A 14778-nucleotide genomic window follows, 5' to 3' on the forward strand; every position below is an offset into this window, starting at 1 on the left:
AGATGCTGTCGTGTGACCTTCAACAAGCAGTTGATTCTACAAATATGATGGATTTCAAACAGTTTTGCAAGAAGATTCATTACCAACTACTGTAAACGTTTAATTTCTGTTAGGGGGCCCCAACTTGCTGTTAGGTTCAGGAACCGATGAGTTTTTCCTGTATTTTGGTGCCTTATTAATCAACATTTCAAAACAGCATTTTGTAGTTCCTTGGGTTGTCTCTGTTTGGTATTGTCAAGACCAGAAGGGAGACAGGACCCACTTGCGTTGCGTTTCTCACAAGTTTTATTGGAAGAAAGAGAAAGGGTTGCACCCACGATCCCGTGATCGCTGGGCGCGGGAAGCAGGTCGCTCAGAACGCGGAAGTGGTACTTCCGTGGCGAGGGATGGCGGTGTTGGGAACGGAAAAAATGGGTCAGTAGCCGGGACTGGAGAGCCAAAACGTGGTCGGGGTTGTAAGCGAGTCGTAAGCTAGGAAAGGAGAGAAGACGTGGTCAGGGATAAAAAATGTCGAAAGCCGGGACGGGAGAGTAGACGTGGTCAGAAACAAAAACAGGTTAGAGTCAGGGTCTAGTGCCTAGTGTAAACTGAGGTTCGCAGACGGACTGACAACAGGGGACAGAAAGGAGTGGTTTTAAATAGGGACAATAAGAGTCTGAGGCAGTTGGCACCAAAGGACAAGCACAGGTGATTCACAATGGTAATAATGACAGATTTTATAATCGGTTTGATGATCTGAAACCTTTGTACGTGATAAATATGCAAAAAAACACAGAAATCAGGAAGGGGGCTTTTTCACTCCACTTTAACATAAATTGGGTGTTTCATTTTAGTGCATCAAACTATTCAAATAATTTACCTTTTTCCTGTTTTTCTTTAGCGCCAACCACGACTTTGTTCATATAGATGTACTCCTCATCCGCACCTGTGCCATGATCAAGGAAAAAGCAAAAGAAGATTTGTTAACTCTCGCTTGAAGGGACAGTGTGTATTATTTAGCACATCCCAGTGGTAAAAAAAAATGAAATTAAAAGAAAACAGGACTGATTGAAATCTCAAGCGAAAATGAATAAACTATCATATAAATGTGTGTGTGATTATAACCGATGAGATTCACCTCTGCCCACTCATTTGGCGCCAACTGCCACGGGTTCTGATTGGCTACCTGTCAGTATTTAAACCCAGGCCTATCTGTCCCCTTTTGTCAGTCCGTCTGCAAACCTCAGTGAACAATAGGCAAGCCTTTTTTGACCCTGACTCACGCCTGTCCCGTTTTGCTCCCGTCTGTCGCCGGCCACGACCGATTTTGATTCTGACCACGTCTGCTCTCCCGTCCTGACTTACGGCCGTTTTTTTTATCCCGACCACATTTTTGCTCTCCTGTCCCGGCTATCGACCTGTTTTTCTGTCCTTGACACCGCCATCGCTCGCTACGGAAGATCCTCTTCCGTATTCTGATCACAATCCGATCGCGAGAGCGACTTGCTCCCCGCATCCAGCGAACACCGGATCGTGGGTGCAGCCGTTCCTCTTTCCTTTAATAAAACTTGTGAGAAATGTCACGCAATTGGGTCCTGTTTCCGTTCTGGTCCTGCCAGTGCGTTCTTTAAAATACTCACAAGTTGGAAAAATGATATTAATACAAGATAGTATAAGGATCACCTTCAGGGAGCTGACATACAGTACTGTGTTTGATTAAAGCCATAATGTCTAATATCCGACCACCAGATGGCACTGTGTTGTCTGATAAGAGCAAGGGTCAGTGAAACAGTGTGGCGGCAGGATGCCGGGAAAACATTTCTCGACTTGATATAATACAGTATATATAGTTCATGTATTTTTTTCCTAGTATTAAAGTAAATGTATTTTTTTACTGGATGAAGGTTATTTTGTACCACTAGGAGGCACTACACATTACACACTGTCCCTTTAAGTGTACCCCTTAAAAACAAAAAAAATTCCTCTTCTTTTTCGCACTTTTTTATTCTTATTTCTTTTTTATTTGTTTTCATTTTTTTCATTTGTATGTTTGTTTTCTGACTTTTTCCATTTCTCACCTTTTATTCTTTTGACACTTTTCTTTCTTTGATTTTCTACTCTGTCCTTTTTTCTTTGTTTTCCCTTTTGTTTTTTTGCCTTTTCCTTTGTTGTTTTTCTCTTTTTTTTGTTTATTAGTTTTATTTTTTTCTGACTTTTTCCCATTTCTCATCTTTCGTTTATTCTGTTTGTCCTTGCTAATTTCGTCTTTTTTCAGTTTTATAACTTTTTTTTTAATTTTCTATTTTGTTTTCTTTTTCTTTTTTGCCTTTCTTTTTTTACTTTTACTTTTCTTTTTCAGAATTGTTTCCATTTCTCATCTTTAATTCTATTTGCCCTCAGGTTTATTTTATTTATTATTTTTTTCTTTTTCTTTGTTTTCCATTATTTCCCCTATACTTTATCTCCTCCTTTTTCTCATTTTTCCAATTTTAATTTTATTTTTTTCCTGTTTCTTTAATTTTCTATTTTTTCCCCTTTTTTTGGTTTCTTTTTTTTCTTTCATTTCCAAAGAATAGGCCAAAAAAGAGAGGAAAAAACGAAAAAAAAATTGCCCACAATATCTGGTATTTTTCCTATTTTTTTAACCACGCCTCACAATACATCGACATCTAGTTGTCAAATATAAATGGTAAATGTTCTGCATTTCTACAGCGCTTTTCAAGTCAATAAAGAGCTTCCAAAGCACTTTACAATGTGCTTCACACTTACCCATTCACACACACACTCGTACACCAATAGGGAGTCATCCTCCAAACGTTTTGAGGATAATCAAGATGCTAAATGGTAATTGGTCTGCATTTCTATAGCGCTTTTCAAGTCAATGAAGACCTCCCAAAGCACTTTACAATGTGCTTCACACTTACCCATTCACACACACACTCATACACCAATAGGGAGTCATCCTCCAAACGTTTTGAGGATAATCAAGATGCTAAATGGTAATTGGTCTGCATTTTTATAGCGCTTTTCAAGTCAATGAAGACCTCCCAAAGCGCTTTACAATGTGCTTCACACTTACCCATTCACACATGCACTCACACACCAATAGGGAGTCAGCCTCCAAACGTTTTGAGGATAATCAAGATGCTAAATGGTAAATGGACTGCATTTCTATAGCGCTTTTCAAGTCAACAATGTGTTACAATGTGCTTCACACTTACCCATTCACACACACACCAATAGGGAGTCAGCCATGCAAGGCGCCTACCTGCTTATTGGGGGCATTAGGGATGCGCAGTGTGTTGCCCAAAGACACTTCGACATATAACACGGAATGCCTAACACGCTGTCCCTTTAAACTAATCCCCATTATGGGTTTCTATTACTCCCAACTCCAAAATATTTGAATATTATAAGCCTGCCTCACCATAAATCCATTATCGCAGGTTGAGAGGATGTTGTTTTTTTCAACGTCCCACAAAATAAAGAAAAAGAGTTCTGTTTTGGCAGCTGGTCACCATAACCTCCCTCCCGTCAAGTTTTTGCCACGGAATGATTTTGCCGACCGGGATGTCACCTTCAAAGGCAGCCGCGGGCCCCCGTTCCACTCCTTTGAAATCGATATCTTGGGAGGAGGTAAACAAAAAAGAAAAAAGAAAGTTGGGAGAGATGACGTGCTATTTATAAAGCGTCCCCGGTGGACGAAATGCGGCTTTGGAATAATCATACAGCTTTCAGCCAGGAGAGGAAGCGTGGAGGAACAGGAACAGGTCCAAGACCTGAACCGGGAAACGGGAGATCCTTACGATGTGGCGGTGTCACTTCGCTGTGACTGTATTCAGTGTTCGTACGGGTGCTTGAAATCCTTAATTGCATAGTCAAGTCATGTTTATTTGTGATCCCTAATCACAAAGCGTCTCGAAGGGCTGCACTGACCACCGATTATTGCAAACTGCAGACTATTATGACACCATGCACTGATCTATAACCAATATGACTGGGAGGTTCGGGTTCGCGCCCCGGCCGAGTCATTCCTAAGACTTAAAAAGTGGTCGGCGGCGCCCTCTGTTGGCTGCGGCTGCATCGGCTCGCTACAACGGGTCAGGTGCAATCGACATTTCGTTCTGTGTACATTGTTACACAGAATGACAATACAAGGAAATTATTATTATTATTATTATTATGAGGGCAAGGAAAAACTCAAAAACCTCAACATGAGGAAAACAAAGAGACCTTGAGAAGGGACAGTCTCAAAGGGCTGCACAGACCACAGATTATTGGAAACTACAGACTATTATTTTGCCATCCCCTGATCTAAAACCAACATGCGGGCAAGGAAAAACTGAAAAACCTTTAGCATTTCTTTGCGCTATTTTGACTCCTCAGAGTCTGATTACTTGATCCAATTCTTTTCAATCTAACGAACCGCTTAAAGCTAGCATCCACTATCCTTTCCAGTTCATTTTGATTCTGAAACCGTGCATACCCAAACTGACTGTTTGACTGACAGCATGCAGCAGCCAATCACAGTTGGTCACACGGATGTCAAGCCCACCCAATATACAAAGTTCTTCTCAACCTGCCCCCATGATGGCATTTGCTGTGTGCTTTCTGCTCAATGACAACGAAGACCATTCGATTCAAAAGGCGATTCGCCGGTACCGTCGGAGGCCGAGTAGGACCGGAGCAGGTCGGAAAGCAGTCCCTTGTGGACGGTGGCGTGTCCACTCAGTGTCTCTTTATCCAGGATGAGCAGGAAGTGATGAAGCTCCATCAGAAGCTGGTCCAGCACTGCCAGCAAAGACACAGAACAGAACAAGAATGAAAATCAAGCAACAAGGGGAGGGTTTGTCCGCCTGGACTCCTTGTCTCCCACGCAAATCCTTCGGGGTCGGCTGGTGTGGGGAGCTCTTTGTGTCTGCTGATCTGCTGAAAAGTATCTGGAGGCCCTCGGATGAAAGACGTTCCTGAAGGAGGAGGTGGAGCAGATACTTGGACAGCAGTCTCAACATTTGCTCCATTGACTCACTTTGGTATCGCTGTGCTAATAGACAGGGTTGGGTAGGGTTACTTGAACTGGATTACTTTCGATTACTTTTGGATTACTCCAGAAAGAAAAAGAGTCAGCAGGAGAAAAAGAGACAAAGTGAGGTGAGGGAGAGAGAGAAAGAGAGAGGTCAAAAAGGGGAAAGATAGAGGGTGAGAAAGAAAGAGAAAAATAGAAAGAAAGAAAGAATTAAAGTCTAAATGAGAGAGAGAAAATAGAAACAGAGCAATACACAGAAAAAGAAAGAGTGAGAGAGAAATAAAGAAAAGAGAAAGAGAGTGAAAGAAAGAGTGAACAGGCAAAAGAAAAAAGGGAGGAATACATAAAAAGATAAAAGGAATAAGAGAAGTGAAACGACAGAAAGAAAGAGTCAGCAGGAGAAAAAGAGACAAAGAAGGAAAGCGAGAGAGAGAGAGAAAGAGAGAGAGAGAGAGAGGGGTCAAAAAAGGGAAAGAAAGTGGGTGAGAAAGAAAGAGAAAAATAAAAAGAGAATTAAAGTGTAAATTAGAGAGAGAAAATAGAAAGAGAGCAAGACAGAGTAAAAGAAAGAGAGAGTGAGAGAGAAAAGGGAAAAAGAGAGAGAAAGAAAGAGTGAACATGAGAAAGAAAAAGAGGAACACATAAAAAAGAAGTGAGTCAGAGAGAAATGGAGAGATACTACCACAATTGTTTTGCAAGTGTTAACTGGCTTTGGTGACATCCACTGGAAATATTTCAATCTACAGCTTATTTTCCTCTTGCGCTTCTCTCACTGTTGTCTTGCGAGCCGCCTGTTTGACACATGTGCAGGGTTGGGTAGGGTTACTTTAACTGGATTACTTTTAATGAGTTTTGGATTACTCCAATACCAAATATGCTAATAAAAGACAAAATAAACTAAATATGAATAAAATGATGACTCACAACACGTGGTAAGCTTTCTCTCCTGGCTTTGATCTCCGGCAAAACTAACATCAAATGTGACCGAAATCAAATGAAAATAAATCCAAACATCTTGCCAACATCATTTTTGCCGTTCCGTGTATTCCGTTACTCCCCAAGCCTGCACAAAATGGAGTCATTTTATTCCTATTTCGTTTCTTTTGTCTTTTATGAGCATATTTGGTATTGGAGTCATCCAAAAGTCATTGAAAGTAATCCAGTTCAAGTAACCCTACCCAACCCTAGCGCCGGGTCAAACCACCAAAGTGTCATGATTACCGATTTAAATCACCTGATTGGCTCCCTGTCCCTTTTTAAATCCAGTCCTGTCACTCTCCTTTTGTCAGTCTGTCTGCGAACCTCTGTTGATACAAGGCAAGCCTTATTTGACCCTTACTCCCGCCTGTCCTGTTTTTGCTCCCGTTTTTCCACCTGTCTGTTACTTATCTCCCCGTCTGTCTTTTTGATCATGACCACGTCTGCTCTCCCGTTCTGGCTTATGACCCATTTCTGACCCGGCCCACATTTTTGCTCTCCTGTCCCGGCTATCGACCTGTTTTCCGTTCCCGACGCTGCTGTCGCTCGCCACGGAAGATCCACTGCCGCGCTCAGAGCGATTGCAACACGAGGAACCCACACTGAAATGAGCATTCAACCCTGGTATGTACTACTGTGATAATGAGATATACTGCCTTTTTATATGTTAACTGTACCACTGGTTGTCCAGTGATTAAAAGTCAGGGCTCTCACCCCCGCGACTTGGTTTCGATTCTCGTTCCATTCAACAGAAAAGTTTCAGCTGAAAAAAAAATGGCTCCCTACCCCAAAACAAGAGCCTGGAGGGGGTTGGGCGCTTTCAGGCTGTACTTGCCCGAGACACACAACAGGAAGTAAACCGGGACCCTTCACACCATATTAGGTGGCTAAAAAACGACTCACGCGCTTGACTTTGCATTCCTTTTTGTTTGTAACCTTAAATAAAATCTGCGGTGAGTTTCGGGTTTGGCCTCTTAGAAGAACCTCAAAGAACGCTTTCCCTTCAAAGTGTCCTTCTAATGGCTTTTTTCCGTCTCCAAGCGACCACGAGACGAATCTTCCAAGAGTCGGGGAGGACGATTTTTGCAAGACAACGCCGGGAAAAAGCTTTACATGTCGAAAGGGCCCCACGCAGCTTGCTCGCCCTCAAGCAGCTGGATTGTTTTTAATGACTCCCGCTCCTGCTGGCTGCTGAGGGGCCCTTCTCGAGGAGAAAATACACGGCGACGGACTTTCGAAATTCGAAAGCTCAAAACTGCAAAACGAGGATTTTTTTCGAAGCCTTTGAATGGTATGCTTGCGGCTGAACTCCGTGCCAGATGTTTCTCTGGAATGGGAAGAGACGGGGGCAGCTGATGTTTCCCATTTTGTCCGACTGAAATATCAGTTCTCTAGCTATATACTGTAGACAACCCTCATCTTTCATTATTTCCTCTTTCTTCTACCTTAAAATTCTGTGATGAAGGGCTTTTTGTGAAGCAGAACTTCCACTTCCGCTTTCCTTCAGGCATGCACGAAACGTCATCCCTCTCTGCCCAGGGATTCCGTCATCGGTTTTAGAATGGTAGAATCTCTGAGTTCTGTTTTCCATTCGTGTATGCTTTGCAAGTCTCACTGCTTCAGTACACCTCGTTACGTGGGGTTTCCCACACTCACTCGTGCGTCAGAAAAAGGAAGTGGGGTCTGCCTCAACGTGTGGACAAAGATCTGATCGAAGCCAATACTGCCATTTAATGGTGATTTATGTCATGGTTGCCAGGGTGCCCAAGCTTCCCTGCTATTTAAACCCAGTCCTGTCACTCTCTTTTTGTCAGTCCGTCTGCGAATCTCCGTGTATACTAGGCTTGCCGTTTTTTTACCGTGACTCTCGCCTGTCCCGTTTTTGCTCCTGTTTGTCTCCGGCTATGACCTGTTTGGATCCTGACCACGTCTGCTCTCCCGTCCGGGCTTACGACCCCTTTTTGTTACCGACTACGTCTACTCTCCCGTTCTGGCTTACGACTCGTTTCCAACCCCGACCACATTTTGCTCTCCCAGTCCCGGCTACCGACTTGTTTTCTGTCCCTGACACCACCATCGCTCGCTACGAAAGATCCACTTCCGTGTTCGGATCACAGTCCTAGTATGAGAGCAATTTGCCTCCCGCCTCCTCTTTCCTTGAATAAAACTCAACGTAATTGGGTCCTGTTTCCGTTCTGGTCCTGACAATTCATCACACTAAACTCATTCTCAGAGGCTTGATACTTAATGATGAGCTGTGCAAAAACCTTTATAACAGTTTTGGCTGTCAGGGTAAATGCTCCTAAAAACTTATTTACACGATATGGCACTGAATGAGCACTGCGCCTCCTAATGGTTACAACATTAAAAGTAGGAATACTGATTAAAGAAAATAAGTAAAAATTCATGAACAATATCATGTAAACGTGCATTTTAAGTACGGTACTAGTAGGATTGGCATGTGGATCTAGTTTACAACATAAGGGGCTCACCTAGAGGGGAGGGCTGCTACAGGTATGTCATGGTTTGGGGCTGCATGAGTGCAACTGGAGTTAGGGAGTTGCATTTCATTGAGGGAAACACAAACTCAAGGATGCACTGTGGAATAGTAGAGCAAGGACTGATCCCTTCCCCCCAGAAACTGAGTCACAAGGCAATGTTCCAGTCTGACAATGACCCCTTCTAAGATGACCAAGGCTTTTCGACACAGGCTTAGAGTAAAGGGCAAGCTGGAGAAGCACAAGATCTTCAATAATCCCCATCTTAGTCATGTTGTCATGGATGAGTGGAAGAGCATTCCAGTGGCAATGGTGAAATCCATGTCCAGGAGGATGAAGCCAAAATATTGAACTTCAGGAACTTTCACTTAAGAGTTCACTCACTTTTGTTACCATACTGTAAAAAGTTACGTGAATTGGGCCATGAGAATGGTTTAAGAACCCTTTCAAAGACAAATGACTAAATCCAACTTTCACTCACACTATATTCTACTTCCTCTGGTTTGTTTTCAGAAGTCGAGTCAGATGAACTTGCGGGCGCAGGGGGCCCTGAGAAAGAAGAACCTCGGTTCTACTTCCTGTTATGGTTTATGAACACGTTTCAATAAATACCGTTTTTCAATCTGTATTCATTGGCCTCAAACTCAAATTACGGCATGGCTGATATGCATGGTTTCAATCAACAATTTAAAGGGACAGTGTGTACTATTTAGTGCCGCCTAGTGGTATAAAATAATTATTACAGTAAAAAAGAAAAACATGGCAAAAATAAATGAGCCATCACAACAAGGTTCATTTCATAAAAACTCTTGGCTTGTGAAATGTGTATTTTATTACAAAACGGAAACCGTACCTAGTAATTGCCGCCATTTTTGTCTGACATCTTGCTGCAGTGTAAGTGGTCAAATATTCCATATGTCACGATTGCCATGGCGCCCAATTGGCCCCGCCCATGTGGGCGCCAGCTGCGGCTGGTTGACAGATTGGTTTCCCTTCGATTTAAGCTCAGTGCTCTCACTCTCCCTTGGTCAGTCTGTCAACGAACCTCTGCCCCGTAAGACGTGGGTTTTGACTCGGTCCTGTTTCCTGTTGGTATTCCCTGTCCGGTATAGTTCCCGTTTATTTTTGTCCTGTTTAATATCAGTTTCCAGTTTCGTTCCCATTTATTTTTGTCCTGTTTATTATTCTCTCCGGTTTTCGTTCTTGTCTGGTTTGTCCTGTTTAATTTCGACATCCTGTTTTGATATCAATCCTGTCTGTCCCTTCTTGTCCGGTATCGACCCCATCTGTCCGATATCTGCTCGGGCAATTGGTATCGATCTCGTCGGTCTCCGGCTTCCTGTCTTTCCACGCCAGACCGCTGATTAACGTGCATGACTCCCCATTTCCCGTAAAATAAAAGCTTGTGGGAGAAACGTCACGCGTTTGGGTCCTGATCCTGTTCTGTTTCATGACACCATCATGTACCTTGAGTTGCTGAAAAAAGAGACTTTTTTATGATCTGCACAAATGAGCCTAAATCCATTGTGTAATCACTAGACCACGGGAGATCTAGATGACGTTAGAAAAGGCATTGGTTTTTGTCTCATCACACTATTTTACCTCACTATTTCAAATCATGTATTTTGGGAGGAACCAGTTCATTTGTTTTTATCCATTTGGTTATTTATACATTTGAATAAATAAATATTTAGAATATAGATAGGAAAAAATTATGAAATGCAAAGTAGAGCTTTGAATATGTCGCAAAAGGACGTAACTTTACTACCAATAACTTTCTTTTTCAACAAAATATGACAAAATGTTACCAGTTATTCAAAATCTTGAAACAATTAATTTTTTCCCCACCCGTGTGACAGATTGGCTTCCCTTCTATTTAAGCATAGTGCTCTCACTCACCCTTTGTCAGTTCGTCAACAAACCTCTGCCCCGCAAGATGTGGGTTTTGACTCGGTCCTGTTTATTTCCTGTCCGGTATTGTTCCCGTTCATTTTGTCATTCCACGCCAGACTTCTGCTTAACGTGCATGACTGCCCGATTTCCCGTAAAATAAAAGCTTGTGTGAGTAGTCACGCGTTTGGGTCCTGATCTTCTGATTCTTGATAAGTACGTATCGATTATGGAAATTTATGATGGGTAATTCAAACAATGAAGGTAGCGTTTCCCAGTAGTAAAATTGTTGTCACGACCAGAACGGAATCAGGACCCAATTGCGTAATGTTAACCACAACTTTATTGATAGAGAGAGGAACGGCAGCGCGGGAAGCGAGCTGCTCACACGATTCGGATCTTGATCCAAATACGGAAGTGGTTCTTCCGTAGTGGGAGATGGCAGCGTCAGGGACGGAAAAACAGGTCGATAGCTGGGACAGGAGAGCAAAGACATGGTCGGGACAAAAAACGGGTTGTAAGCCGGGACGGGAGAGCAAACGAGGTCAGAATCAAAAACAGGTCGGAGCCTGAGACAAATGGCGAGATCAGGAACGGACAGGTGGAAAAATGCGTGCAAAAACAGGACAGGCGGGAGTCAGGGTCAAAATGCTTGCCTTGTAACAACAGAGGTTCGCTGACGGACCGACAACCGGAGAGTGACAGGACTTAAAAAGAGACAGGGAACCAATCAGTTAGTGCCAAATAGAGGGCACAGGTGATGCTAGTCAGTAATCATGACAATTGTAATGGGAAGAACTTCCTGCAACTGAAAATGGAAGCTACATATTATCGTTATATGGGGAGAGAAACAAATATATTTATAATCTACTCAAGTTCTATACATCATCCAGTGTTCATTTGAGCTGTGAAAAGTGATGGGTCCCGGGGACCCGCATGCTCAAAAATCAAGGGGTCCCAACAGAGATCTACGGCTCCCCAAAATTTAGTCTTATCCAGGTTGACATTGTAAATCGGTGACAAATATATAATGTAAATCTATCAGTTTTAATCATCACAGTTTATCGGTAATACAAAGCAGTTATCACTTCAGATTTTTCAGTTCATATATTCTTGGTGGTTTGCTGTCCCGCCACGGTTGTAATGCCTTCTCAAGGTCCAATCCATTATCCTCCTCCTCATAGCGTCACCAGGAATATAATTGAGTCCATTTTGGCAGAAAAGTCCTTTTCTTGCTAGGAGTATTCTTTTGTTTATTTTCTTTCGTCGAGTCGTTCGCTTCAACACGCGTGTTTTCCTTGCCTCCGCGGTCTTCCGAAGAATTTCTTCGCCATTTTTTTCGTGCCGGAATTATTGCCGTTATCACTTTCTGCATTACGTTTCGACTTATTACCGACACTAAAGAAATGACCGATTTTGTGTTGATTTTCACTTTCACTCGACGGCAACCACCAAAACAATGACGTCATCTCGAAGCAACGAGATCTTGATCTCGGCGTGCAGACGAAAACTCGAACCGCGAGACCAAAACAACAATGGCGGATGTGCCTGACAAAAAGTTTGGAGTGCGCTAAATCTTTGTTTAAAAAAAAAAAAAAAAATTGTGAAATAATGACCATTTGGTGTTAAAAACGTTGCGTCCCGGGGACGCATGTTAATTTGACACAATGCGTCCCCAGCAAAAATGATGTGTCTAGGACGCGGGGACCCTGGCAAACCAGAACACTGGTTCATAAATCCACATGCAAGATGAAAAATGGCATAAGTAATGCAAATGATTTCAGGAACGGACGCGGGTCAAGGCGGGAGCAGCGAAGCAATAAGGTCCTTGGACACGTCAGATGTTTTGACGAAGACCTGGGCTTCCAAAATGTCTTCTCGGGATGAGTTGAAATCGTATTTTGGGATGCGGTGTGCAGCAGCAGATGTGCTCACACGGCCATTTTCACATCTGGCCTTGCCACATCCCATCTTTTTTCCTCACTGTCTATGTCACATGTGCCAAACAGTGAGAGAAGCGCAAGAGGAAAATGAGCTGTAGTTTGAAATACTTCCAGCGGATGTCACCCAAGCCAGTTAACACTTGCAAAACAATTGTGGTAGTATTTCACCATTTCTCTCTGACTCACTTCTTTTTTATTTATTTCTCCCTCTTTTTCTTTCTCATGTTCACTCTCTCTTTCTCTCTCTTTCTCACTCTTTTTCTCTTTTCTCTATTTCTCTCTCACTCTCTAACTCTTTATTTTTCTCTGTCTTGCTCGCTTTCTATTTTCTCTCTCTGATTTACACTTGAATTCTCTTTCTTTCTATTTTTCTCTTTCTTTCTCACCCTCTATCTTTCCCTTTTTTGACCCCTGTCTCTCTCGCTCTCTCTCACGCCCCCCCTCACTTTGTCTCTTTTTCTCCTGCTGACTCTTTTTCTTTCTGTCGTTTCACTTCTCTTATTCTTTTTATCTTTCTCTTTTCTCACTTTCCTTTTCCCACTATTCATTTCCCCCTTCTTCTCCATTCATATCACTATTCTGCTCTCTCTTTTTCTCTATTCTCTATTTCTCTCTCACTCTCTCACTCTTTATTTTTCTCTGTCTTGCTCTCTTTCTATTTTTTCTCTCTAATTTACACTTGAATTCTCTTTCTTTCTATTTTTCTCTTTCTTTCTCATCCTCTTTCTTTCCCTTTTTGACCTCTCTCTCTCTCTCTATTTCTTGCTCTCTCTCTCTCTCACCTCACTTTGTCTCTTTTTGTCCTGCTGACTCATTTTCTTTCCGTCGTTTCACTTCTCTTATTCTTTTTATCTTTCTCTTTTTTCATTTTCTCTTTCCCTCTATATTCATTTCCCACTTCTTCTCCATTCATGTCTCTATTCTGCTCTCTCTTTTTCTCTCACTGTTACTGTGTCTCCCTTGTTCTCCCTATCTGTTTATCGCTCTCTCTTTCCCTCCCTCTCTTTCTCTGTCACTTTCTCCCTCTCTCTTTCTCTTAAATGTACTAGTCCGGCCGGCCCCCGTGAGATTTTTTTTTATAGCATTTGTGGCCCCCAGCTAAAATGAGTTTGACATCCCTGGTCTATGTAGTCGACAAGCTGCACAGGCCTTTTAGCAGTCGTTTGTGGGAAACTGTACAAAAACGTGTGTAGGGGGGTTTCATATTGCAATTACTTCCTTGGGTCCACTGATCTGCTTACTCCCCACTAGTGTGTACTCTGCATGCCTTTTTCGACCCTGAGTCCCGCCTGTCCCGTTTCTGCTCCCGTCTGTTCCCCGTCTTCGACCCGCTTTTTGATCCTGACCACGTCTGCTCTCCCGTCTTGGCTTAAGACACGTTTCTGACCACGACCACGTTTTTGCTCTCCTGTCCCGGCTATTGACCTGTTTTGTCCCCGACCACGTCTGCTTTCCCGTCCTGGCTTTTGACCTCTTTTGTCCCTGACCACGTCTGCTCTCCCATCCTGGCTTTCGACCTCTTTTGTCCCCGACCACGTCTGCTCTCCTGTCCCGGCTTACAATCTCCTTTTGTCCACCGACTACGTCGACTCTCCCGTTCTGGCTTACGACTCGTTTCCGACCCCGACCATGCTTTTCCTCTCCTGTTTTTCCATCCTTGACACCGCTATCGCTCACTACGGAAGATCTACTTCCTTGTACGGATCACAAACTGAGTACAAGAGCTTGCATCCCGCGCCTAGCGAACACCGGATCGAGGGCGCAGCCCTTCCTCTTTCCTTCAATAAAACTGGTGAGAAACGTAACACAATTAGGTCCTATTCCCGTTCTGGTCCTGACTGGTCAGGGTCAGAAGCGAGTCATAAGTCAGAAAAGGAGAGAAGACGTAGTCGGGGACAAAAAGAGGTTGTAGTCGGGGAACGGACGGGAGCAAAAAACAGGAGTCAGGGTCGAAAAAGGCTTGCCTAGTGTTCACTGAGGTTTGCAGACGGACTGACAACAGGGGATTGACAGGAGTTCAAATTTTCCACCTTTTCCTACAATGAATGCATATTTTACTTCAGAAATTGGCTACATTTGATCCTGTGTGACGCCAAAAACAAACAATACCTTCGAAAGGTACGTTTTTTTCAGAATTCTTGAAAATCGGTTCACGTTTGAGTTCTATTCATTGCATATAAATATTATTCTTTCCCCTTCAGAATAGAGAGTGTGAAAATACCATTCCGCCAGTGAAACTACAAAACTCCAAATTAAAAAAGGAAGCGGGAACATGAAAAAGAAGTGAAACACCACTCCAGATGTTTTTGTTTTTTCAATCAATCCTTCAAAATGCTTGAATTTTAATGTCAAGGGCTGGTAAATGCTTGAAATTGTTGCCATGTTTATCAACAAGTCTGCTTAAAAATGACGCCAACACTGTTGTCTGGTGGCTTTGCTCTGTCATGACACTCCCTCAAGCTGG

The 14778-nt window shown here is 42.9% G+C and overlaps 1 protein-coding gene across 2 annotated transcripts in view; it reads right to left on the minus strand.

Annotated features, from left to right (window-relative positions):
• The window catches only part of afap1l2 (actin filament associated protein 1 like 2), a 53543-nt gene that overhangs the window by 24594 nt on the left and 14171 nt on the right, over window positions 1–14778 (minus strand). For both annotated transcript variants that reach the window (XM_088324096.1, XM_088324095.1), the window contains exons 2-3: window positions 4642–4770; window positions 860–925 (exon numbers count right to left, since the gene is read on the minus strand). In XM_088324096.1, coding sequence (XP_088180222.1) covers window positions 860–925; window positions 4642–4770 — 195 coding nt within the window. The remainder of the gene's footprint in view (window positions 1–859; window positions 926–4641; window positions 4771–14778) is intronic.

Source organism: Urocampus carinirostris, chromosome 19 (assembly GCF_059441175.1).
Source record: "Urocampus carinirostris isolate Australia breed hairy pipefish chromosome 19, RoL_Ucar_1.0, whole genome shotgun sequence".
Lineage (NCBI taxonomy): Eukaryota > Metazoa > Chordata > Actinopteri > Syngnathiformes > Syngnathidae > Urocampus > Urocampus carinirostris.